Source organism: Microcaecilia unicolor, chromosome 4 (assembly GCF_901765095.1).
Source record: "Microcaecilia unicolor chromosome 4, aMicUni1.1, whole genome shotgun sequence".
Lineage (NCBI taxonomy): Eukaryota > Metazoa > Chordata > Amphibia > Gymnophiona > Siphonopidae > Microcaecilia > Microcaecilia unicolor.
The window spans coordinates 256225767-256250882 of NC_044034.1; the positions used below are offsets into that span (position 1 = coordinate 256225767).

At 45.2% G+C, this 25116-nt stretch overlaps 1 protein-coding gene across 2 annotated transcripts in view; it reads left to right on the forward strand.

Moving 5' to 3' along the window:
• The first annotated feature begins 3287 nt into the window (after positions 1–3287).
• Positions 3288–25116, forward strand: part of TMEM182 (transmembrane protein 182) — a 44230-nt gene continuing 22401 nt past the window's right edge. The window contains exons 1-3 of one of the 2 annotated variants that reach the window (XM_030199554.1): positions 3288–3322; positions 15701–15806; positions 19660–19761. In XM_030199554.1, coding sequence (XP_030055414.1) covers positions 15788–15806; positions 19660–19761 — 121 coding nt within the window. In that variant the 5' untranslated portion in view covers positions 3288–3322; positions 15701–15787. Of the gene's footprint in view, positions 3323–14721; positions 15032–15700; positions 15807–19659; positions 19762–25116 lie in introns of those variants that run through there. The other variant, XM_030199553.1, reaches the window with a different exon arrangement.

Sequence of the window (25116 nt, forward strand, 5' to 3'; positions counted from 1 at the left end):
CCTGGTGAGGCGGACGGTAGTACATTCCTATCACCATCCTTTTCCCTTTTATACATGGAATTTCAACCCACAATGATTCAAAGGTGTGATTTGTGTCCTGTTGAATTTGTAATCTATCTGAGTCAAGGCTCTCGTTAATATACAATGCTATCCCTCCACCAGTCCGGTCCACCCTATCACTACGATATACTTTGTACCCCGGTTATCCTCCTTCCACCAGGTCTCAGTAATGCCTATTATATCCAATTTTTCATTTAGTGCAATATATTCCAACTCTCCCATCTTATTAAATGCGTGCGGGGGGGGGGGGGGGTAGGAAGGAATGGCGAGTGAGGAGGGCTGTCAGGGAGCTGAGGGAGGGCAGGGAGAATTGCTGGACAATGGATGGGAGGTCAGGGGGTGAGGGAGAGGAGGGCAAGGGGGAGAGAGAAGAGATCGCTGGACATGGAGAGGAGGGAAGGGCAGGGGGAGAGAAGAGATCGCTGGAGAGGAGGGCAGGGGAGAGAGGAGAATTGCTGAACATGGATTGATGAATGGAGGGGACAGGGGGAGAGAGGAAATTTACTGGATATGGGTTGATGGAGGAGAGGCCAGGGAAGAATGGAGAGTTGCTGGACATGGATGGATGGAGGGGAGGGAAGTCAGGAAGGAGATGCACATGGATGGAGGGGAGGGAAGAGAGGAGAAATGCTGGACATGGATGGATGGAGTGGAGGGCAGGGAAGAGAGGAGAAATGTTGGACAAGGATGAAGGGAAGGAAAGACAAAGGAAGGAGATGCACACGAATGGAGGGGAAGGGAGTGAGGAGAAATGCTGGACATGGATGGAGGGGAGGGAAGACAAGAAGTACATGCACATGGATGGGAGGGGAGTGAGGAGAAATGCTGGATATGGATGGAAAGGAAATTGCTGAATTTAAGGGCTGGATTGGAACACTTTGAGGGAAGATGCTGAATCTGGAGGAAGGATAGGGACAGGGCTACAGATGGTAGACAGGATGCATAAGGACACAGGAGGATGGTGGACATGGTGAGAGAAAAAATATCAAATGGAAAGACACTGCATAAAACAGAAGACACTGGGACCAAAGCGAATAGAAAAACTAAATGATCAGTCAACAAAAGGTAGAAAAAAGTATTTTATTCAGAATTTATTAATTGGAATATTAATTGGAATATGTCAGCTTTTGGAAACGTGTATCTATATTTTTCATGTATGTTTCAATTTTTCTAGTATTGCTGCATGCTGAGTCTGACTTCTTGAGGTAACTTTCTAGTTCAGTATTTTCCCTTCATATATTTTTTTCTTTCTAGTTCCTTGTGTCATATCTGTTGTCATGTGTTTTTCATGTGTGATCAAGGCACAGTATTCTGCTAGTGTGTAGTATTTGCAACCCTTTTTGTTCTGTTTTTCATTAGGTAGTGTACTGGTGTTTTAGAGCCTGGTGTAATTACAGTGCTGTCTTTCCACGCATAAGGTTGTAGCTCGTCCTGTCCTTGGAATTAGTGCTGTTATGGTTTGGTAAGGTTATGAGTGGGTTTTTGCACAAGTTTGTGTATAGTGTTTTGCAGTGGAGAGATTGTGTGTTGGCCTTACTGAGGTGCCACCAAAACATCAGAAAAGGTGTAGAGCCTAAATCATGACACACTACCTCTTGAAGGATCTACATATCGTGCAGGGGCCCGGCCCAGTGGCGGACGGAGGGGAGGCGGGGGGGGGGGGGGGGGGGGGGCCACGGGCGGCCTTGTCCCGGGCCCGACTCAGTCTTTCAGTGGCCCTGGTACTTGCCAGAACACTTGGCATTGTTCCAAGATAACTTCGTTCTGAAATTGATAAGGTGTAAAGCAGGGGCGTAGCTACACCTGACATTTTGAGGGGGCCCAGAGGTAAAATTGGGGGGGGGGGGGGCATTACGCTTACAGGTTAAGTAGTGCTTGGTATACTGCTAAATAATGCTTTACAGTGTTCTTGATGATGGATTACTAAGTACACAGTCTGTCCTGCATCAATATAAACCACATACACATTTATAGGAACCTTGGAAACACATTTTCAAATAAAGTTGCATTATCCCATTATAGTAGACTTCAGTCTAGTCAACCTGTAAACACACATCATTGTGTCCTGCAAAATAATTACTGCAGTGGCATATCCTTCAACTTTGTTTAACAAATATAAATGCCTTATAAAGTTGATTTAATAAAATTAGGAAATACCTTTGAAGGCTTCTTTTCCATTCCTCTGGCTGTACTGCATAGGCGCCCTGTATAAGAGGCTTGGGGAGGCTAGCCCAACTGTGACCTGCTTCCCCTGCCCTGCCTTCTCCTCGAATTCAGCAGGGCAGGAACAACAAAATTGTACTTGCCTCTCCCTGCTGGCGAGCCGGCTTTCCTTCCTTCATCTCCTCCCCCGTCCAGCGAATTCTTTGGGGCAGGCAGTCTTGCCTGCCCGCTGCCGGCGCTGACCCTCCCCCGCTGCCAGATCGTTCTTTAAAAATGGCCACCGAGACTTCCAGCGGCGGCCTCACGAGACTTCTGCTGAAGTCTTGGAGGCGGCCCTTGTAAGTCTCGGCAGCCATGTTGAATAGCGATCCGGCAGCGCAGCGGGGGAAAGTCAGTGCTCGCAGCGGGCAGGAAAGACTGGGGATCTTTCCTGCCTGCCCCGAATAATCCGCTGGACAACCTGGTTGGCTGGAGGGGGGCAGAGGGAGAGGAGGGTCGCTGGGTATGGGTGGCTGGAGGGGGGGGAGGGGAGAGGAAGGTTGCTGGGTATGGGTGGATGGAGGGGGGGAGAGGAGAGTCGCTGGACATGGGTGGATGGAGGGCAGGACGGGGGAGAGAATGGTCGCTGGGTATGGGTAGATGGAGGGCAGGGCGGGGGAAGGTCGCTGAACATGGGTGGATGGAGGGCAGGGGAGAGGAGGGTCGCTGGACATGGGTGGATGGAGAGCAGGGGTGAGAGAAGGGTCGTTGGACATGGTGGATGGAGGGCAGGGGAGAGGAGGGTCGCTGAACATGGGTGGATTGAGGGCAGGGGAGAGGAGGGTAGCTGGGTATGGGTGGATGGAGGGCAGGACGGGGGAGAGAGAAGAAATGCTGGATGTGGATGGAGAGGAGGAAAGAGTGAGGAAGGAGATGAAGAAAATAGGCAGAAGCTGGATCCACTGGAGAGTCAAGTCTGCGGAGGACCAGAAATGAAGAAGGGAGGAAAGGAGAGAAATAAATGGAAATGAAGCCCTGGAAACGGAGTTAAGAGGACAGATAGCAAAATTGGATACTGGGCCAGCATGATCAGAAAAAACAAAGTCACCAGATAACAAAGGTAGAAAAAATCATTTTATTTTCATTAGTGTTTGGAATATGTTCACTTTGAGAATCAGGTGCTCAACATTAAAAGTTTATATTTATTTACTTATTTATGGCATTTTATCGCACATTAAATATGAATTAGATTGGAACCTGGGATCATTTAATTTTTTTTCCTGGAGTAATGCATTGCCCCCCACCCCCCAGGCTCTCTCCCCGGCTATAGCCAGCTCTGCAATTTGGGGGGGGGGGGGGCGCAGAGGGGGACCGGGGAGAGAGCCTGTTGTTAAACATTTACCAGCACACCACTGCATAGGGGCAATGTTAGATGGTAGTGAGGGGCAAGACAGTGGGGCAATACTGGATTGGGGCAGAGAGAGGAGACAGGTTTTATAAGTTAAAAATAAAAATAAATATTTTGTTTGATGCTGATCTCTTTTGTTTAAACATAACTAGATGGGCTATAAGCCCTAATGCTGTCCATTGGTTTTCTTATATTTTGTTCTTGTGATGACTTACACTGTACCAAAATTGAAAACTCTTATCTCTATCTAGTCATTAATAGAAGGAGTTCATTGTGAACACTATCCACCCTAACAGGTTGTTTTGTGGCTGTATATGAGGAATTGTGATATTATGATCCCTTGTTTCATATTGAAATATTGTTTCATATTATAAGCCACATTGAGCCTACTGCTATACGGGAAAAGTGGGATAAAAATGTAATAAATAAAATAAATAAATTAAAAATATTGTTGATGGTCTGTGTTTACCGTATGGGTGGTATATTGGTGTATTAGGGTCTGCCCAGTATAATATTTTCATGCATAATGTTACTTCACTAATGTGACCATTTCATTTTGGGATTTTCAATGGATAGAAATAGCAGTGTTTAATAATTGATAACATTTTTGAATAGTATACATTGGTTAATATATGCTTTCAACAACCACTTTATTCTTTGACATATGATACATATCTAATATCTAAATTTAATAAAAGGTATTAATTATGACTATTTTACTTTTACTTATTTTTTTTCTGTGTTAGACAGTTATGGATATAAGCCCCACCCCTAACTCCGCCCCCTGTAGCCTCCCCAAACAGTTGGGCCCAGTGTTGCCAGGTGGGCGGTTTTACCGCCCAATTGGGCGGTTTTCCGCGACCCGCCGCGGGAAATTTTTGCCCGCGGCGGGTTGCGGTTTTTTGGGCGGTTTTTTGGGCTTTTGGGCGGCTTTTTGATTTTTTTCGGCCGCGGGGGGGCGGGGTTAGTGACGTTTTTGGGCGGGGTTAGTGACGTTTTGGGCGGGGCCGATGATGTGGGAGGCGGGGCCGATGATGTGGGAGGCGGGGCCGATGATGGGGAGGCGGGGCTGATGACGGGGAGGCGGGCCCGATGACGTGGGAGGCGGGGCCGGTGACGGCGGGGGCGGGGCCGGTGACGCGGGGGTGGGGGTGTCAGGGGCGGGGTTTGTGTTTGGGCGGGTTTTGGGCTGGTTTCTGGCCTGGATTGGGCTGGAAAAAAAATTTCTACCTGGCAACCCTGGTTGGGCCACCGGCCTCCGGCCGCCTATGACTGTACTGGTTTCTCTCCTTTCTGTCTGAAGCTGACAATCCATTCAGTTCCTGTAGTTCCTGACAGTGTTCTTTCCACCCCCTTCTCCTTATGAAGGAGCAGGCAAAGGATTGTCATAGGGAAAAATCCATCAGCACTTCACACCTAGTTCCGTGCCTCAAAATCTGCATTTGTCTGTTGCATGTTTTTTATTGTCATTGATGCTGACTGTGAACCATCTCTGTCTGTAGCTGCAATTATGAATGCCTAAGCTTTATATCAAAATGTTTTTCTCTTTAACCATTCCAGTGTCAGATTTTAATGTACTCTTTTCTGAAGTAACTCTCTATATGAAACACAACTATAATGAAACAGTCAGTTTTCCTTTCTGGTCAAATTGTTTGAAGAGCTTTCTCTTGTTTTACAAATTCTGAGGTATCTTGAGGGGGGGGGGGGGGGGGGTCAAATTTTTATTTTTCCTATCATTTGTCAGAATTCTTGTTCAAGTTTAATCAAAACCAATTGGCCATTTGCTTTTCTACTCTTTTTGAGTATTGTGGTCTCTTGATGCTGTTAGATAAGCTCAGAGGCCTCATCATAAATATAATCTACACAGCCCATATTTTATTGTTATCCACATAAACCAAGTGGTAAAGAAAATTTATTAATCTATCTACTTATCATTTCTATAGCGCTACAAGGCATACGCAGTGCTGTACACCATACACAGAAGACAGTCCCTGCTCAAAGAGCTTACAATCTTGATAAGACGGGTAAACAGACTAGCTCCTGCCATAAACTTGCTCTTACAAAATTCTCTGGTAGGTAGCACCAATGAAGCTTTAAATAAAAAGTTAAATTTTGGGGTAGCAAACTGATTGATGGTTTGTATCTTATTCTATACTGTGGAAACACTATTCTCACTTAAAGAATGAGGCGCTGTCTTGTCTGTTGAATATATCAATAATGCTGTCATAGTCCCATGAATAATAATCCACTCAAGCTTCAGTAATAAATGAAATTCACCACACAGCCTCACACTAGCTATGTAATCCCAGTGTTGACCACCCACTCTGTTGTTAGCTTTATCGTATGTATCTCAGATGGAGAAAAAAGTCAGAGTCGCCACCCAGCCAGCCCAACACAGCAGGCTATAAGGCGTAGGCTCGGCGTGCCATCATGTAGCTTCAAAAAAACTCCATCAATTAATGTTGATTGATAACGGTAAACTCATGTATTTCAACTTTCAAACTGCTAACTCAGTCGTGTGTGTCCACAATGTTGTAGACCAAATCTCTGTATACTACTGATACAAATTCAAACATATTTATATAAAGTACAAATGGAGTAAAGAGACCCCGCCAGAAACCACTTAGCTCAATAGTTTTGCTCTAGTGTTCCTCTCAGACCGGTGCTCTCCACTTTTCAACCTGACAGGGAGCCCCCGTTTCGCTGGTGCTGCGTCAGGGGTTATTTTCAACTCTTCTTTCAACTGAAATTGTGTCCTCAATTTATGATCCACTTCGTACTCTGCTGTATGCAAAACTCAATACCTGTTGATGTAGGACAGATATTGAGCAGAAAGTGTACTCTAAGGCATTATTTAAGAGTAGAACAAGCATTACTCACATCTATATGTCTAGTGCCCCCCCCCCCCCCCCCCCCGCCATGTTAAGTCTGGGAACCTCCCCAGAATTTCAGGTCTAGTTACGCCACTGGGGTCTAGTATATATACTAGATATACATATATATATATATTTTTTTTCCAGATCCGTTGTGCTCTATGCAGAAGAGACGCCAAGAATTCCTAGCACTTAGGTCTTGAGCCTTGGCCCTCAGAGTTAGTTGTATTTGGTCTGTTGTGTTTGAGGGTAAAACCTATATGTTTTTTGACCCCAGACAGTTTCAGAATTTTTTTGTCCATTAAAGAAGTTATTCTTTTTAAAGGTGTTGCACCCCAGAGAAATTGATGCTATTAGGCTAGCTGACTGTTCTGCTCTTTTCGCTGTAGTTTATGCTAAGTTTGTATTAGTTGCGCCTCCTTTTTTTTGTTTGGCCCCCTTTTCTATATTATGGGCTAAAGATATATTTACTATTTTTCTCTATTTCAATTATTTCCTTTTTTTGGATTTCCTTATTCACTTTAATTATAGTAAACTGTAATGTTTAAAATGCATAAACAAAAAGAAAAAAAATAGAATTGTCCACATACTTTTACCCACATATACTATTTCTACTACTACTACTTATTTCTATAGTGCTGCTAGATATATGCAGTGCTGTACACTTGAACATGAAGAGACTTGCTCTGCAGAGCTTACAATCTAATTGTCACGATTGTGGCTGTGACCCCTCCCAGACGTACCTTTATTTCTGGGGGTCAGCTTCTTAGCTGGTTTCCTGTCTGTCCTTTCTGAGCTAGCTCTGTTTCTCTGTGCTGGCTGCTTCCAGCAGCATGACTCTAATTGCTTCACTATACTGCACCTGTGTGTGTTACCTGAGTTAGCTCTGTCTCTGTGTGCTGGCTGCTCCCAGCATGGCTCTAATTGCTTCACTATACTGCAGGTATATGGGTTAAGCCTCTCTGTGTTTCAGTATGCTGGCTGCCTGTGTCTAGTAGTTGTGACATCATCAGGCAAGACCTTGATATGGAAGTGGTGTTCTTCCCTTGAGGGCCTTTGCAACGTTTGCTATAGGTCCAGGTCAGTGTTGGTGCAGTGTGCACTTGTGACTTATGTGTTTAACTTCCCTGCTTTTTCCTTGTGGCTCCCCTGCTTTCCCTTTTGGTGCTGTTAGGAGCACTTCTGGTTGTGTAGTGCTTAGTAGCACTTCTGTTAGTTCAGTGCTTAGGCGTACTTCTGTCTGTGTAGTGCTTAGCAACACTTCTGTCTGTGTAGTGCTTAGGAGCACCCCTGTTGGTTTACCGTTAGGAGCACCCCTGTTAGTTTAATGCGTAGGAGCACTTCTGTTTCCAGCTTGTGCTAGTATCCTGGTCCCTGTGTTATCCTGTATCCGGTAAGTCCTGCCGGCCGCTCGAACCCAGGGGCTCAACTCCCGGGGGGACAGTTGCTAAGTGCAGGTGAAGCTGTATGGGTCACTCCAATCCGTGTTTTCCGGCTCGCTGGGCGGCACCTGCAGTCCTTGCCTGTGCCGGTGTGCTATTCCAGTGTTGGTTGGTGGGTTTTGCCTGCTGCTGTCGCTCCTCGTCAGCAGCCTAAGGGCTCACGTTTGCTCCAGAGTCCGTCCCCGCGGGCTCTGAACCTGAGAACCTGACACTAATTAGGACAGACAAACAGGACAAGTAAGAGATAAAGGAATTACTAAGGTAGGAATGATAAAACATGGGTACTGAACAAGTGAATAGGGATTAGGAGTTAAAAGCAGCATCAAAAAGTTGGTCTTTTAGCCTAGATTTGAAGACAGCCTGAGATGGAGCTTGATGTACTAGCTCAGGAAGTCTATTCCAGGCATCTGCTACAGCAAAATAAAAAGAACGGAGTCTGGAGATAGGAGTGCAGGAAAAGGGTACAGATAAGAGAGATGTTTTTATTTTAGGGTGTATTTATTCCTCCCAATATGGTGGTCTACCCACAAATACCTAGAAAGAAATACATCACCCAAGGCTGCATCAGTTTGCTCTTTATTAGATACCTTATTTCTTATCAAGTATTTGTACAATTAGCAGATCAGTGATATCTCACTGGGAATACAGAACATTGCTACACAAAATTACTTCTATATCTGAGACTCCAAAGAATATATAAGCAATCATACTTTTATTTACTATTTCCCAAATATATGTACAATCAATTGCTTGGGAGTACAGTACCACAGCTACACATAGGTATTCTCTGTGTCTGAGTTTCTAATATTTTATTAAGGGGCTTTTTCCGCCCTCACCCCAAATTACCAGCTAAAGCCAATTTGCAGATATAAAAGACTCAAGGCTACTTATGAGAAAGCAATAGGATTACTTGCCAATGCAGATTCAATTGATTGGTTTCTCATGAGCGAGAGCAGCCCTGCTTTCACAAAGGGTACTGGCTGTGACTGTATCTCTTCCTTTGAAGTAGAAAGCACAGTCACTTTAGGATACAAGTAATCTGACATATTCTCACCTTATTGGATATATGTTAATGTCGTAGTTAAGACCATATATGGTAACATTTACCGTATGTGCTTGTTTTTTTTTAGTATTGCTCGGAAAGCTTGGTCATCTTCTTGCAAGACCACTCAGTTCTACATCATTGACCATATCTTCCTGGGTGTAACTGACTCTGCCCTGTTGATAGACCGCACCATCCTGTTATTGAATTTTTTGCACCCTAGCCCCTTCCTCATGTTGCTGCATGGTTGTGTCCCAATAGCTCAGGATTTTTACTGGAACTCCAAAGTTCAAATCAGAGTTACCGGCCTGTAAGCTTTTCTGTCATTTTTAAATCCTGAACCAAAGTCGGGCTTTGAACCAAGGCTCTCAGTCATGATGATAATATTCAAAGATTTACCCAATGAACGGCGTTCCCAGGGAGGAGTGTAGGGAGAGATAAAAGTGAAGAGGTACTGAGGAGCTACAGAGTGAATGCACTTGTAAGTCAATAAGAGGAGTTTGAACTGTACGCAGAAACAGATAGGGAGCCAATGAAGTGACTTGAGGAGAGGACTAATATAAGTATAGCGACACTGGTGGAATATAAGTCGTGCAGCAGAATTTTGAACAGATTGAGGGGGAGAAAGATGGCTTAGTGGGAGACCTGTGAAAAGCAAGTTGTGATAGTCTAGGCAAGAGGTGATAAAAGTGTGGATAAGGGTTTTGGTAGCGTGCTTAGAAAGGAAAGGACAAATTTTGGTGATATTATAGAGAAAGAAATGACAGGTTTAAGCAGTCTGTTGAATATGTGCAGAGAAGGAGAGAGAAGAGTCGAAGATAACCCGAAAGTTACGAGTTGATGAGACAGGGAGGATGGAAGTGTTATCCACAGAGATTGATAATGGGGGAAGAGGAGAGGTTGGTTTAGGGGAAAAGATAAGAAGCTCAGTTTTAGTCATGTTTCAGATGGTGGTGAGACATCCAGGCAGCAATGTCAGACAGGCAGGCTGATACTTGGGCCTGGATTCCTGCTGAAATTTATGGTGTGAAGAGGTAGATCTGGGAGTCATCAGCATAAAGATGATATTAAAATCCATGGGATGAGATCAGAGCACCAAAGGAAAAAGTATAGATGGAGAAAAGAAGAGGTCCGAAAGAGCCCTGAGGTACACCAACTGATAGTGGGATAGAAGTAGAGGAGGATCCACCAAAGTATACACTAAAAGTGCAAAGGGGGAGATAAGAAGAAAACCAGGATATAACAGAGCCCTGAAATCCAAATGAGTGTCAAAAGCAGCAGATAGATTGGGAAGGATGAGGATAGAATAGAGACCTTTGAATCTGGCCAGGAACAGGTCATTGGAGACTTTAGCAAGGGCTGTTTCAGTTGAATGAAGAGTGCAAAAACCAGATCGAAATGGATCAAGAATAGCTTGAGATAAAAGAAGGTCAAGACAATGGCAGTGAACAGCATGTTCAAGTATCTTGGATAGGAAAGGAAGGAGGGAAATGGGGGTCATAGTTGGAAAGACAGGGTCCAATGAAGGTTTTTTGTAGTGTAACTATGACATGTTTGAAGGCATGAGGAACAACAGTCGCAATGGAAAGTGAAAGATAATAGGATATGACAGATAGAAGGGATGATGGTAGGACAGATAGTGCTAAGTAGATGGGTGGGAATAGGATCAGAGGAACAGGTAGTTAGTTTCGAGGAGGAAAGAAAATGTGCAGTTTCCTCTTCAGTGATTTCTGAAAAGGAGGCAGGGGTTGAAGAAGGGTTGAGAGAATGGACTGGGGGTAGGAGAGGTGGAAGTGACTTGGTTGAGAATTCAAGGTTAGTCTTGTGAACCTTATCATGAAAGTACTCAGCCTGGGTCTGGGAAGAAAGTTAAGGGGAAGTTGGAGGTGAAGGCACTTTGACGAGAGAGTTCAGTGTGGCAAAGAGATATTGAGGGTTTGATCCAAGAGATTTTGTCAACTGGATATAATAATCCTGTTTGGCAAGTGAAAAAGCAGACTGGAAGGAAGTCAGCAAGAATTTGAAATGTTTGAAGTCAGCATTGGAATGGGATTTCAGTCACAGGCGTTTGGCAGATCAGGCACAGGAATGTAGGTAGTAGATTTTAGAGGTCAGCCAAGGCTGGGGTTTGGTACGTCTTACAGAACAGAGAATGGGAGGAGTGAGAGTGTCCAGAACAGAGGAGAGAATAGTATTATAGGAAGAGACAGCCTCACTGACAGACTTGGATAACATAGTGGTTGAGAAGAGGTTTGAAACACTGGAGGACAGAGTAGAAGAGTCAATAGACTGAAAATTCCTAAATGTATTGGTGGAGATTGGATAGGACTAGGGGTGAGAATGTTTAAAGTGTGAAAGTTATCAGATGTTCAGAGAAGGGAAGAGCTGAGGCACAGAAACTGGAGAGTGAACAGTTAAGAAGAAGATAAGGTCAATACAGTGGCCATTCTTGTGAGTAGGGGTAGTGGAGCACAGTTGAAGATTGAAAGAGGACGTTAAATTGAGAAACTGAGAAGCATAAGAGTCAGCGGGATCAGCTTGAATGTTAAAATCCCCAAGAATGAGGGAAGGAGATGAAGGTTCAAGAAAGAAGAAAAGCCAGGAGTCAAAGTCAGTGATAAAGGAAGAAAGGGATTTATCAGGGGGTCAATGACTGACGGCCACTTGGAGAGGTAGAGAAGTGAATGACAGATGGAGTGGACTTCAAAGGAAGAAAAACAGTGGGACTCAGGTGGAAGAAGAGGAAATCTACAAGAGGGTGAGAGTAATAGCCCAACACCACCTTCATGGCCAACTGGATGAGAAGTATGGGAGAAAAGGTATCCTCCATGACACAGGACCACAGCTGAAGCAGAGTCTTCAAGGCAGAGCCAAGTCTCTGGGCAAGCAGATGAAGAGTATGAGAGATAAAGAGGTCCTGGATGTAGGAAATTTTGTTGCAGATAGAGCGGGCATTCCACAGAGCACCTTAGAATAGCAGAGAAGAAGGGGAGAGGAGAGAAACAGAAATTAGATTGACGCCCTCACATGACCTGCACGAGTAGGATGAGAGCTGATGTGGAGGACCAGGATTGAGATTGATATCCCCAGCAGAAAGCAGGATAAGGAGCAAGAGAGTACAGAGAAGAGTAGGAGAGTCATGACGACAGTGATAAAGGCAAGATGTATGGAGACAGAATGGAGATGATTGAATGAAAGGAAGGAAATGTTGAAGGTTGAGAGCTGAAAAGAAGGGAGAAGACAAAAACGATGGTGAGATGATGAAAGCATAAGATGGGCAATGTGTTCCTGCGGTATACAGTGTTTCAGATGGAGAAAGAGATTGAGAAGATGCAGTGCCAAGAAGAGAAACTGTACTGGAGCCATAATAAATAGCAAAGAGAAAAAGTACGTGGAGGGGCATAATCGAATGCGAACGCCCATCTCCATGGGCGTCTATGTCCGAAAACGGGTATGTGAAGAGGCGGGACAGACCGTATTATCGAAAAAGATGGGCGTCCATCTTTTGTTTCGAAAATGCAGTTTGGATGGACCAAATGCCATGGATTTGGTCCCTTCTGAGATGGGCGTCTTTTTTTTTTTTTTTTGCAATAATGGAAATTAAAAACGCCCAGCTCAGAAACGTCCCAATCCAAGCCATTTGGTCATAGGAGGGACAAATGCACAACACTACCACAGCTCTTAGGGGTGAAGGGGGCAACTACATGTGGGTACAGTGGATTTTAGAGGCCTCCCATTTACCATCACAAGTGTTACGGGTGGGGGGGATGGGCCTGGGTCTGCCTGCCTGAAGTGCACTGCAGTACCCACTAAAAGTGCTCCAGGGACAGGGCTTGTTGATGGTGTATAACCTTGGCACAGCAGTTCACACCTGAAGACTAATCTCGCTGAAAACGTCCTTTATTTGAATAAGCACCTTTACTCACAGTTAACTGCAGATCAGAGGTTGTGCCCCACTGGCAATGAGTCTCGCTGGTACTGAGATTAGCAGTAGGTCTGAGCTGGCAGAATGGTGTACGATGCCCTCTTTCAGCAACATTCAAGGTAAGAACTAAGTGCTGTAACGTGGCTAACACATGAAAGGGATCCAAAAGTGTCTTACACAAATGGCCACTACCTCATGGACTACCGGAAACAAAACAGGGCACGCTCTGACCCAGTAAGCAGAGGGAAAAGCACCATGGGAGTAGAGCCTACCAACTACCAACATCGTGAGCATTTAACACAAGCTAGTGGAATCACGAAGCCCAGTACCCTACACCCACTACAATGCATTGCTGATGTGACTCTGCAGTGCCCTTAACAGAAAAGGTATCACACTCACCCGAGAGCCACATCAGAACCAGGGAAAGGCTGTCAGAGGATAGAACACATTCTGCTGTCATGGAGGTGGGTACGGCATTTGAGGCTGGCATAGAGGCTGGGAAAAAAAGTTTTTAAAGTGGGTTTTTGTTGGTGGGAGGGGGTTTGTGACCACTGGGGGAGTCAGGGGAGGTGATCCCTGATTCCCTCCGGTGGTCATCTGGTCAGTTGGGGCACTTTTTTGGGACTTGGACCTGAAAAAAAAGGGTCCAAATAAAGCGGACCAAATTCTCGTCAAAAACACCCTTCTTGTTTCGATTATCAGCTAAAGATGCCCGTCTCTCCTCGGCCTCCGACACGCCCCAGTGATCTTTGTTCGTCTCCGTGACGGACTGCAGTTGAGGACGCCAAAAAATCGGATTTCGATTATACCGATTTGGGTACCCACGGGAAACGGACGCCCATCTCCCGATTTGGGTCCAAATATGAGCGTCTTTCTCTTTCAAAAATAAGCTGGAAAGTATATTGAGAAAATGTTTTGGCACGCATCACCTAGTGCAAAGGCCCTGAGTGGATCAGGGTGGACCTTGGAGTCACTCCGTAGAAGGCTGTGACTATATGTAGATGTGTTGCCGCTTGGAAGAGGCAGCTTGTGGTAGCACTAGGCACCTGGAGTGAAGCCTCTGGGTGGATTGGGGTGGACCTGGGAGTTATCCCAGAGAAGGCTGTGAGGGTATACAGGTGCGCTGCAAGTCCTTCACAGCACCTGGAAGGCAGCTGGTGGTAGCGCTAGGCACCTGGAGCGAAGGCCCTCAGTGGATCAGGGTGGACCTAGGAGTCACCCCAGAGATGGCTTTGAGGATATGCAGATGGGCTGCAAGTCCTCCACAGCCCCTGTAAGATCGCTGGTAGAAACGGTAGGCATCTGGAGCGAAGGTCCTGGTTGGATTGGGGTGGACCTGGGAGTCACCCCGCAGAAGGCTGTGAGGATATGCAAATAGGCTGCAAGTCCTCCACAGCAATTGGAATGCAGCTAGTGTTAGCGCTAGGCAGCTAGAGTGAAGGCCTTGGGTGGATCAAGGTGAACCTGGGAGTCACCTCGGAGAAGGCTGTGAGGATTTTAAAAGAAGTCATTTTGGTGCATAAACTTCTGTTTTATGCATGCAAATTACTTTTAAAATTATCCCTAAAGTAGTGGTCAGATTTGCCCAGTGGATGGCATACTGTAATTCATCCTTGGTGAATGCAAAAGGCTTTAATACTTCATATTTCATTCACTCCTGTGAATGAACTGACTGTAAAACAATTTCAAAACAACTGTCAACTCTCCGAATGCTTCATGCAAGGTCAGTTATTTTTGACTGGCCACACCCTGAGACAAAGCAAGCTCCCTCAATCAATGTCCTAAAATAGAAGGCCATTCCCCATTTGTTAGCTGAAGTTGGCCAAGAACAGAGAACCGGAGGGCAACTCTGATCAGCATTCAGCTTGAGGGGAAAACAAGAGAGAAGGCACCCTTTGGACAAGGAACCTTTTCCCCAAACTACACCTCTGTCATTGGCTAGATTGTTGTTCTACACTGAGTGGCTGTTTTCTCCTTCCTGAAGCATAGCACTGAATCATGAAGCTCAACATTGGGATGTTCTTTGGTGGTTTATTTGGTGCTTTGGGAATTTTGATCTTTCTGCTTGCCTTTGGGAGCGATTATTGGCTTCTTGCTACAGAAGTTAAAAAATGTTCATCAAATCAGACTGATCATGAGGTTAGTATGGAGAAATAATTATTTTGTACAGTGTCTTCACATGAACAAATAGCAGAAATCAATCTTAGACTAGGAAACACAACCTATAATATAAAAAAGGATTTCCCACCTTATCCCCCCTTAAGAATTATTTTGTTAAATAAACAGCCTGTTATTAGAAAAGAATCATAAAAACATATGGCCATACAAAATCCACGTGAAAAATGAATTCAGGAAAATGTATTAAATTATTGGTTCAACGTTGCTTAGTTCTCCCCCCCCCCCCCCCCTTAATATTTTACTTTGCCTCTCTACCTCTCACTGTTAATCATAATTGCAAGTTATATGGAAATAATTGAGCAGTTTAATTTAGAGTGTGCCATTTTCTAGTACAAAAAAAGTTTAAATAAAACTGTATGTAGGAACAATATGGAAACCCCATGGATAGTGTTTGCATTTTCTGAATATACAACATTGGGGGTAATCATTCAGTGCCTACTTTGCTTAAACATTAAAGTGCACTTTTTCATAGTTAAGAGCTGATAGATTTGAAATAGAGGAGGAAATAAAAGGTTAAAACAAAATGTGTTACAGCTATGAAGTATGCCTTGGAATGCCACTTGTGTATCCCATAATGAGAAATGAGCACAATTCATTTATGCTTTTTGTTTTGCTGTGATTTTCACACAGAAAGAAATTGTGCCGATTACGTTCCACCATGAAGGATTCTTTTGGAGGTGTTGGTTTGAGGGCTTTAGGGAAGAAGGTGGAAAAAGCATGTGGAATTTCTGGTTCAGTAAGTGAGCTAATCTTTATTGTATTTTGTGTTTCATCTCTGATCGAGATAGCAAAGGTTAAAAATGTTCAGTCCATTTTTGGTCCATTTAGGGGTTTTTTCCCAATTTTAAAACTTTTTAATTTCACACATTTAGTTTTAATTTTTAAAATTAATATAAGTTAGAACTTTTCAATGCATGCTGGGAGGGGGTCGGGGAAGGAGGAATTCTATAAATGGTGCTTAAAAATAGGCAACCGAAAAAATCGGCATTAAGCACTATTTTATAAAGGGTGTTCCGGGATGAGTGTCTTTTGTAGAATAATTCTCAGAGCCGATTCCCACGCTCAAAGCTGAGCTCCGTTATTTACGCCAGCTGAAACCTGGTATACATGCCAGTGCTCAACTCATGCTAAGGGGCCCTTTTACTCAGCTGTGGAAAAAAAGTGGCCTGCGCTAGTTTGGATGTGTGAAATTGGTGGACACTGGGCCATTTTTTACCATGGCGGGTAAAAAGGCATTTTTAAATGGGGCAGTGAATGGCCGTGCTCTAATATTAAAAGTAGCCAACAGCTTACTGCCATCTATTTACCTGGCTGTAAGAGCTCATTTGCTACTCGTGTGCCGATTACCACCGAAAATGCCCCTTGGTAGAAAATAGAAAATTATTTTCTACCGCAGGAAACAGCGCACACCAACTTTAGAAATACCACTGGGTGCCTGTGCTACCCTAGCGGTAATGTCGATTTGGCACTCACGACCAACACATTAGCCCTACTGCAACTTAGTAAAAGGGCCCCTAAGCAATCTGTAAGAGTTGAGGATATGAGTCAATAGTTTGACTGTGGATTGAATGTTGGCGATCTGAGTTATAATTTATTTGAATTACTTCCGGAAGCAGGCACAGTAGTGTGCCGAAACGCCAGTATGGCTGTGATGCCCAACAAGTTTGTTGTTGGGCATAGAGGAAAGTCTATGTGACAGTGGCCATCATAGAAGCATCTACGCTAAGTGCTATTTTGATTTGGATCACTTATGAGTTGAAAGTGAAGTTTATAGATTGAGTTTAATAAAAGGTGTCACGTTGATGTTTGCAGGTTGCGGAGAGTAAATGATTGAGAAACAGTGACCTTGAGGTTGAACCTATTAGATTGTAAGCTCTTTGAGCAGGGACTGTCTTTCTTCTATGTTTGTGCAGCGCTGCGTATGCCTTGTAGCGCTATAGAAATGCTAAATAGTAGTAGTAGTAGTAGGGCTCGGAATGCCCCCATAAGAGGCTCCACAACCTATAGTGATCCATTTGTACTGTGAAAGTATTCTGATATTCTCCTAGCTGTGAAGACGTATTATAATTTGGGTTGGGCAATATACCATTCCCATTTTTCATTGATGCTCACTCATGGTACTTAGGTGCATAAATGGTGCTATTCTATAACACTGTTCTCAACTTTTTGGCGTGCCCCTCCCCTGGCCACACTTACTTTTGAGTTATGAGCTATGGGATTTAGATTCCCAGTGTTCAAGAATAACAATAAGTCCCGGACACCCTCGGGGAGGTAAAAGTCATACAAATATGGTATAAACCCTCCCTATGAAAGTAGATAAGGAAGAATGCAGGATAAACACAGAGGATCCCTATATGGCAAAAGGATTAAATGAAAATATAGAGCAGCAGTTATAACCCTAAAAACTAAAAAGAGGGTAACCGGCACATGGGAGAAGGTACAACCTTAGCCACCTTTCTGGACAGACTAGATGAGACGTGGAGGAGTAGCCTAGTAGTTAGTGCAGCAGACTTTGATCCTGGGAAACTGGGTTTGATTCCCACTGTAGCTCCTTGTGACTCTGGGCAAGTCACTTAACCCTCCATTGCCCCAGGTACAAATACATAGGCGTAGACTGGGGGGGCGAGGGGGGCAATGCCCCCCCAAACGACGATGAGGCGCCACCGCGCCATTAGTTAAAAAAAAAAAAAACACATGCACGCACGCGTTCCTCTCCATCCGCTTGGCTTTCCTGCTCTCTCTGTCTGCGTCCCGCCTTCCTCTGACGTCAGAGGAAGGCGGGACGCAGACAGAGAGGGCAGGGAAGCCAAGCGGAGTAGCGGACGGAGAGGAGCGTGTCCGTCTACCCCTCTCTCTTCCTCCCTCCCTCCGCCGCAGGCAGCAGTCTTTTCCAGCGTTCCTGGCAGCGGTAGCGATGTACACGCTGCCTTTGGCTCTGCCCCGAAGCCTTCTCTTCAAGTTCCTGTTCCCGCATAGGTGGGAACAGGAACTTGAAGAGAAGGCTTCCGGGGCAGACCGAAGGCAGCGTGTACATCGCTACCGCTGCCAGGAACGCTGAAAAAGCTGAAGACTGTTGCCTGCGGCGGAGGGAGGGAGGGAGGAAGAGAGGGGGGTAAACGGAGTCACCATCTTGGACCTCGCGGGGGGGGGGAGCAGAGGGAAGATGGATGGGACTGGGAGGGGTGGGGAGCAGAGGGAAGGAGCAGGAGATGAATGGGACTGGGAGGGGTGGGAAGCAGAGGGAAGGAGCAGGAGATGGATGGGACTGGGTGGGGTGGGAAGCAGAGGGAAGGAGCAGGAGATGGATGGGACTGGGTGGGGTGGGAAGCAGAGGGAAGGAGCAAGAGATGGATGGGACTGCGAGGGGTGGGGAGCAGAAGGAAGGAGCAAGAGATGGATGGGACTGGGAGGGGTGGGAAGGAGCAGGAGATGGATGGGACTGGGTGAGGTGGGAAGCAGAGGGAAGGAGCAGGAGATGGATGGGACTGGGAGGGGTGGGAAGGAGCAGGAGATGGATGGGACTGGGAGGGGTGGGAAGCAGAGGGAAGGAGCAGGAGATGGATGGGACTGGGTGGGGTGGGAAGCAGAGGGAAGGAGCAAGAGATGGATGGGACTGCGAGGGGTGGGGAGCAGGGAAGGAGCAAGAGATGGATGGGACTGCGAGGGGTGGGGAGCAGAGGGAAGGAGCAACAGATGGATGGGAATGGGAGGGGTGGGAGCAGAAGGAAGGAGCAAGAGATGGATGGGACTGGGTGGGGTGGGAAGCAGAGGGAAGGAGCAAGAGATGGATGGGACTGCGAGGGGTGGGGAGCAGAAGGAAGGAGCAAGAGATGGATGGGACTGCGAGGGGTGGGGAGCAGAGGGAAGGAGCAAGAGATGGATGGGACTGCGAGGGGTGGGGAGCAGAGGGAAGCCTACTGGAAAGAAGACACTGAATAAAACAGAAGACACTGGGACCAAAGCAAATAGAAAAACTAAATGATCAGACAACAAAGGTAGATAAAAGTATTTTATTCATAATTTATTAATTGAAATGTGTCAGCTTTTTGAAATGTGCATCTGTGATATTTTGCCTGTAAATTCCATTCCTTCCTCCACATTAGCATATTCATTTGCATATGTATATATGCAAATGATATGCTAATATGCTCCGCCCATTCTTTGCCCCCCCAAATGAAACAGTCAAACTATGCCTATGTACAAATAAGTACCTGTATATACTATGTAAACTGCTTTGAATGTCGTTGCAAAAACCACAGAAAGTTGTATGTCAAGTCCCATTTCCCTTTCCCTTATCTTCTGTTATGTGTTATGTTCCTATTTTAGAGAAGAGTATGCAATGTCTTACTATTAGATTGTAAGCTCTTTGAGCAGGGACTGTCTTTCTTCTATGTTTGTGCAGCGCTGCGTACGCCTTCAAGCTCATTTTCAAAGCACTTAGCCTCCCAAAGTTCCATAGAAACCTATGGAACGTAGTCTCCCAAAGTGCTTTGAAAATATGCCTACTTGTAGCGCTATAGAAATGCTAAATAGTAGTAGTAGTAGTAGTAGTACCAATATTAATCATGTGATGTTATTTTTTTCTCCAGCAAACCAATCGCCTTCTAAGAACTGCACACATGCCTATCTCTCGCCCTTTCCTATAGACAGAGACAGTCATAATTCCTCTTCAACCTATGAATCAGCAATCAGTAAGTGTTACATTTCCTTGGACAAAAGTATCTGTACAACTTTAAAGTTGGGAAAAAAAAAGATCCAGAAGCCACAATCCAGATGTTTTTCTTGCTCTTTTCTGGGTATAAGTTTAACCAGCAGGCTGCTCTTTGTGTTCCTGAGAAAAGTAATGAAAATGTATATAATTTCCTTATTAGAGATAATAGGAGTGAGAAAGGACTAATCATCCATACTAACTGTAACCATTCCATGTGGACAGAACAGTAAATATAGCCTGACAATATTCACTCATCTTGTTTAAATGGGGAGATGTGGTAGCCGTGTTAGTCCACTCTTAAAGGTTATCAATAGAAATCAAACCAAATAAAACATGGAAAGAAAATAAGATGATACCTTTTTTATTGGACATAACTTAATACATTTCTTGATTAGCTTTCAAAGATTGCCCTGCTTATTTCCGATCTGACGAAGAAGGGCAACCTTCGAAAGCTAATCAAGAAATGTATTAAGTTATGTCCAATAAAAAAGGTATCATCTTATTTTCTTTTCCATGTTTAAATGGGGTAATTTTCTACAGAGATTAGCACACTTATTGCAACACTAAGGGCTTATTTTACAAAACTACGCTAGCAATTCCTGTGTGGCAAATACGACAAATTCCTAGGGGCTTTGTCACATTTGCCATGCCAGAATTGCTAGCGTAGCTTTGTAAAAGGAGCCCTAAGACAACTGTGAGAGGACAAAATATAGCCTGCTACTGTCAGAGCACTTTTGAAACGTTAAACCATTTTCTCTTCTGATCTCCTAGTTAAAAAACAAAACAGAGATTTGGAGCATTCAGAAACTGAAACCATCGTGTTGGTTTTGGGAGCCTTTTTCAGAGGGATTCAGCTGACTAAAGGATCATTTACCAATACATGGGATAACACTATTGCTGCATAGTATTTACTGCAGGACTCATTTTATACAGTGGACCATGCAATAAATAATGTGTCAATGGCATTAGCATTCTCTGGTGTTACATGACTTCCTGAGTGAGGACTTATCTTGCTAATTAATGACCTTTGAAAATTGACTAAGGTGCAACAATCAAGGTGTCAATATTCAGCATGGTTTAAATGGACTTTTCCTCCAGGAACTTGTCCAAACCTTTTTTAAACCCAGATACGCTAACCACTGTTACCACAACCTCTGGCAACGAATTCCAGAGCTTAAGTATTCTTTGAGTGAAAAATATTTCCTTCTATTTGTTTTAAAAGTATTTCCATGTAATTTCATTGAGTGACCCTGGCAGGCTTATTTTCGAAAGAGAAGGGCACCCATCTTTAGACACAAATCGGGAGATGGGCATGCTTCTCTTAGGGTCGCCCAAATTAGCATAATCGAAAGCCGATTTTGGCCGTCCCCAACTGTTTCCCGTCGTGGGTATGACCAAAGTTCCTGGGGGCGTGTCGGAGGCATGGCGAAGGTGGGACTGAGGCGTGCCTAACAGTTGGGCGTCCTCGAGCGATAATGGAAAAAAGAAGGGTGTCCCTGACGAGCACTTGGCCAACTTTACTTGGTCCATTTTTTCTTACGAGCAAGCCTCAAAAAGGTGCCCGAACTGACCAGATGACCACCGGAGGGATTCGGGGATGACCTCCCCCGACTCCCCCAGTGGTGACTAATCCCCTCCCACCATGAAAAAAATAACTTTAAAAACTTTTTTGCCAGCCTCAAATATCATACTCAGGTCCATCACAGCAGTATGCAGGTCCCGGGGGGGGGGGGGGGGGGAGGTGTGTGTGTGTGTGTCAGCGGAGGCATAGCGGAGGCACAGGGACGGCCAAATTTCAAGGGAGTGGAGGAGTGGCCTAGTGGTTAGAACATTGTTCTTGCAATCCAGAGGTGGCTGGTTCAAATCCCACTGCTGCTACTTGTAATCCAAATAAATAAATAAAAGGGGTGTCGGAGGCATAGCAAAGGCATGGACGTCCTTCTCACAGAAACATCCACATTTTGGACGACGGAGCATAGTAAAGGCGCCTAACAGTTGGACGTCCTTCACCCATACTCAAAAAAAAAAAAAAGATGTCCCTGATGAGCACTTGGACATTTTCACCTGGACTTGTGTTTTTTTTAAGGTTGTAGACGGCTATTATACACGCAGCTTGTCTGCGTGTATGAAGCCGTCTTTGGCAGGCGCGCAGAGCAACTACGCATAACGCTTGGCTGCTCTGCACTGGCTTCCCCTCCTTAGGAAGGAAATCGTGTGCAAATGAGCTAACAGCGAGCAGATCATTTGCATGCGATTTCCTTCATACATGCCCGTTCCTTTCTGAATCGCTAAGGGAAGGGCTTTTTCCGTTCAGTTAGTGTATCAGTTAGTCCATTGCAGTGCCCCCTAGGGTGCCTGGTTGGTGTCCTGGCATGTCTGGGGGACCAGTGCACTATGCTGGCTCCTCCCACGACCAAATGAGTAGGATTTGGTCGTTTTTGAGATGGGCGTCCTCAGTTTCCATTATGGCCAAAAACCGGGGACGACCATCTCTAAGGTCGATCTAAATGTTGAGATTTGGGCGTCCCCGACTGTATTATCAAAACAAAAGATGGCCGCCCATCTTGTTTTGATAATACAGGTTTCCTCACCCCTTCGCAGGGACGTCCTGCGAGGACGCCGTCAGGAAAACTTGGGCGTCCCGTTCGATTATGCCCCTCCTGGTCTTTGTACTTTTTGAAAGAGTGAAAAATTGATTCATTTTTACCTGTTCTACACTATTCAGGATTTTGTAGTCCACAATCATATCCCCCTTAGCCATCTCTTTTCCAAGCTGAAGAGCCCTAACCTCTTTAGCCTTTCCTCATGTGAGAGGAGTTCCATCCCCTTTATCATTTAGGTTGCTCTTCTTTGAACCTTTATTAATTCCACTATATCTTTTTTGAGATACGGAGACCAGAACTGAACGCAGTACTCAAGGTGAGGTTGCACTGTGGAGCGATACCGAAGCATTATAATATTCTTGGTCTTATTTGCCATCCTTTGGGAAACGTGCATCGCAGATGTCTTGTACTGTTCAGCACAAAAGGCAATGCATTTTCTCTTGTTTCTCCAGTGTTGCAGTATATGCTGAGCTTAACGTCTTGGGGTTCCCAGTTCAATTTTTGTCTTCATATTTCTATCTCTAATTGGGGGTCCCTTGTTCTGTATTTGGTGAGGTTCTGTCTGTTTTGCGTGTGACTGAGGTGTGGTATTTGTTTGCATATAGTTTTGAGATCTTCTGTTTTACTTGTAGTAAGCATTTGGTGTTTTAGTGTAATATTTGTAGTGTTGCTTATTTATAGGTTTATTTATTTGTTACATTTGTATCCCATATTTTCCCACCTATTTGCAGGCTCAATGTGGCTTACATAGTACTGTGAAAGCGTTTGCCAAGTCCGGTAGGGAAACAAATACAAGGTGATGATGTGGTTGGATAAAGGTTCATGTGTGGGGATCGAAGAGAGGAAAGGTTATATAAAGGGGCATACTCGAACGGAAACGTCTATCTCCATGGGCGTTTATCTCGGAGAACGGGTCTGTGAAGGGGGCGGACCGAACTGTATTTTCGGAAAAAATAGACGTCCATGTTTTATTCGACAATTTGTGAGGTGGGCGTTTTTGTTTTTCAGCGATAACGGAAAATGAAAGCGCCCAGCTCAAAAACGAATAACTCCAAGACATTTATTCATGGGAGGGGCCAGGATTCGTAGTGCACTGGTCCCCCTCACATGCCAGGACACCAACTGGGCACCCTAGGGGGCACTTCTACAAAAAAAAAAAAAGGTAAAAGAGCTCCCAGGTGCATAGCACCCTTCCCTTGTGTGTTGAGCCCCCCAAATCCCCCTCAAAACCCACTGCCCACAAGTCTACACCATTACTATAGCCCTAAGGGGTGAAGGGGGGCACCTACATGTGGGTACAGTGGGTTTGGGGGGGGCGGTTTGGAGGGCTCCATTTACCAGCACAAGTGTAACAGGTGGGGGGGGGGATGGGCCTGGGTCCACCTGCCTGAAGTCCACTGCACCCCCTAATAACTGCTCCAGTGACCTGCATACTGCTGCCAGGGAGGTGGGTATGACATTTGAGGGTGAAAATAAAAAGTTGTGAAACGGCATATTTTGTGGTGGGAGGGGGTTTGTGACCACGGGGGGAGTCAGGGGAGGTCATCCCCGATTCCCTCCAGTGGTCATTTAGGGCACTTATTGGGGCCTTATTCGTGGAAAAACAGGGTCCAGGAAAAGTGCCCTAAATTCTCGCTACAAACGCATATTTTTTTTCCATTATCGGCGAAAAGCGCCCATCTCTGATCGCCCGATAACCACGCCCCAGTTCCGGCTTCACCATGCCTTCGACACGCCCCCATCAACTTTGTCCACATCCGCGACGGAGTGCAGTTGAAAACGTCCAAATTCGGCTTTCGATTATACCGCTTTATTCGTTTTTGTGAGATAAACGTCTATCTCCCGATTTGGGTCACAATATAGGCGTTTTTCTATTTCGATTATAAGCAGGATAGTGTCCATTATGAACTTTGGTTTTGCTGTGTTGCAGAGTGTAAGCACTTATGTTGAATCGGTGGGGTATGCCTTTTTGAACAGGTCAGTTTGTAGTGGTTTCCTGAAGTTTAGGTGGTCGTAGGTTGTTTTCACAGCTTTTGGCAGTGCGTTCCATAGTTGTGTGCTTATGTAGGAGAAGCTGGATGCATAGGTTGCCTTGTATTTGAGTCCTTTGCAGTTTGGGTAGTGGAGGTTTAGGTATGTTTGTGATGATCTGGTTATGTTTCTGTGAGGTAGGTCTATGAGATCTGTCATGTATCCTGGGAATTCGCCCGTTTGGGGTTTCTAGATTGGGTTGTAAATGTTAGAGAACCCACGCTTGGATCTCTATTACAGGGTGTAAGTCCTAAGGGGCTTCTTATTCCCTGTGGGGTGTCACACCCAGGTGGCCGGGTCCCTCCCCCTGTGCTCTTCCTCTGGAGGACTGCTTGACCTCGGCTACAGACCTCGTTCTGTACCCTTGAGGTGTTTAAGCATCAGCAACGAGGTTTAAAAAAATAAATAAACGTTTTTAAAAGGCGGCTATTTTGGCCGTTCTTGTGGCAGTCCAGAGATAAAACGTCTTCAAGGGCATTCTTGCCTTAGGCGGTTTTGCCTATTAGTCTGTCAGAGCACAGAACAACTGTTTGTGTTTATTGTGTTCGCGGCCATTATGTCTAAGCCGGCGAGGTGTCGGTTTTGTGCGAAGCACGGTGTTGAAGTGAAAGGTGGCCAATGTAAATTTTGTGGGGAGCCTGTGTTGTCAGCGCTGTTGCCCCCCGTGCTTTCCCCTGAGTCGGCGGAGGTGTTGGGCGGCG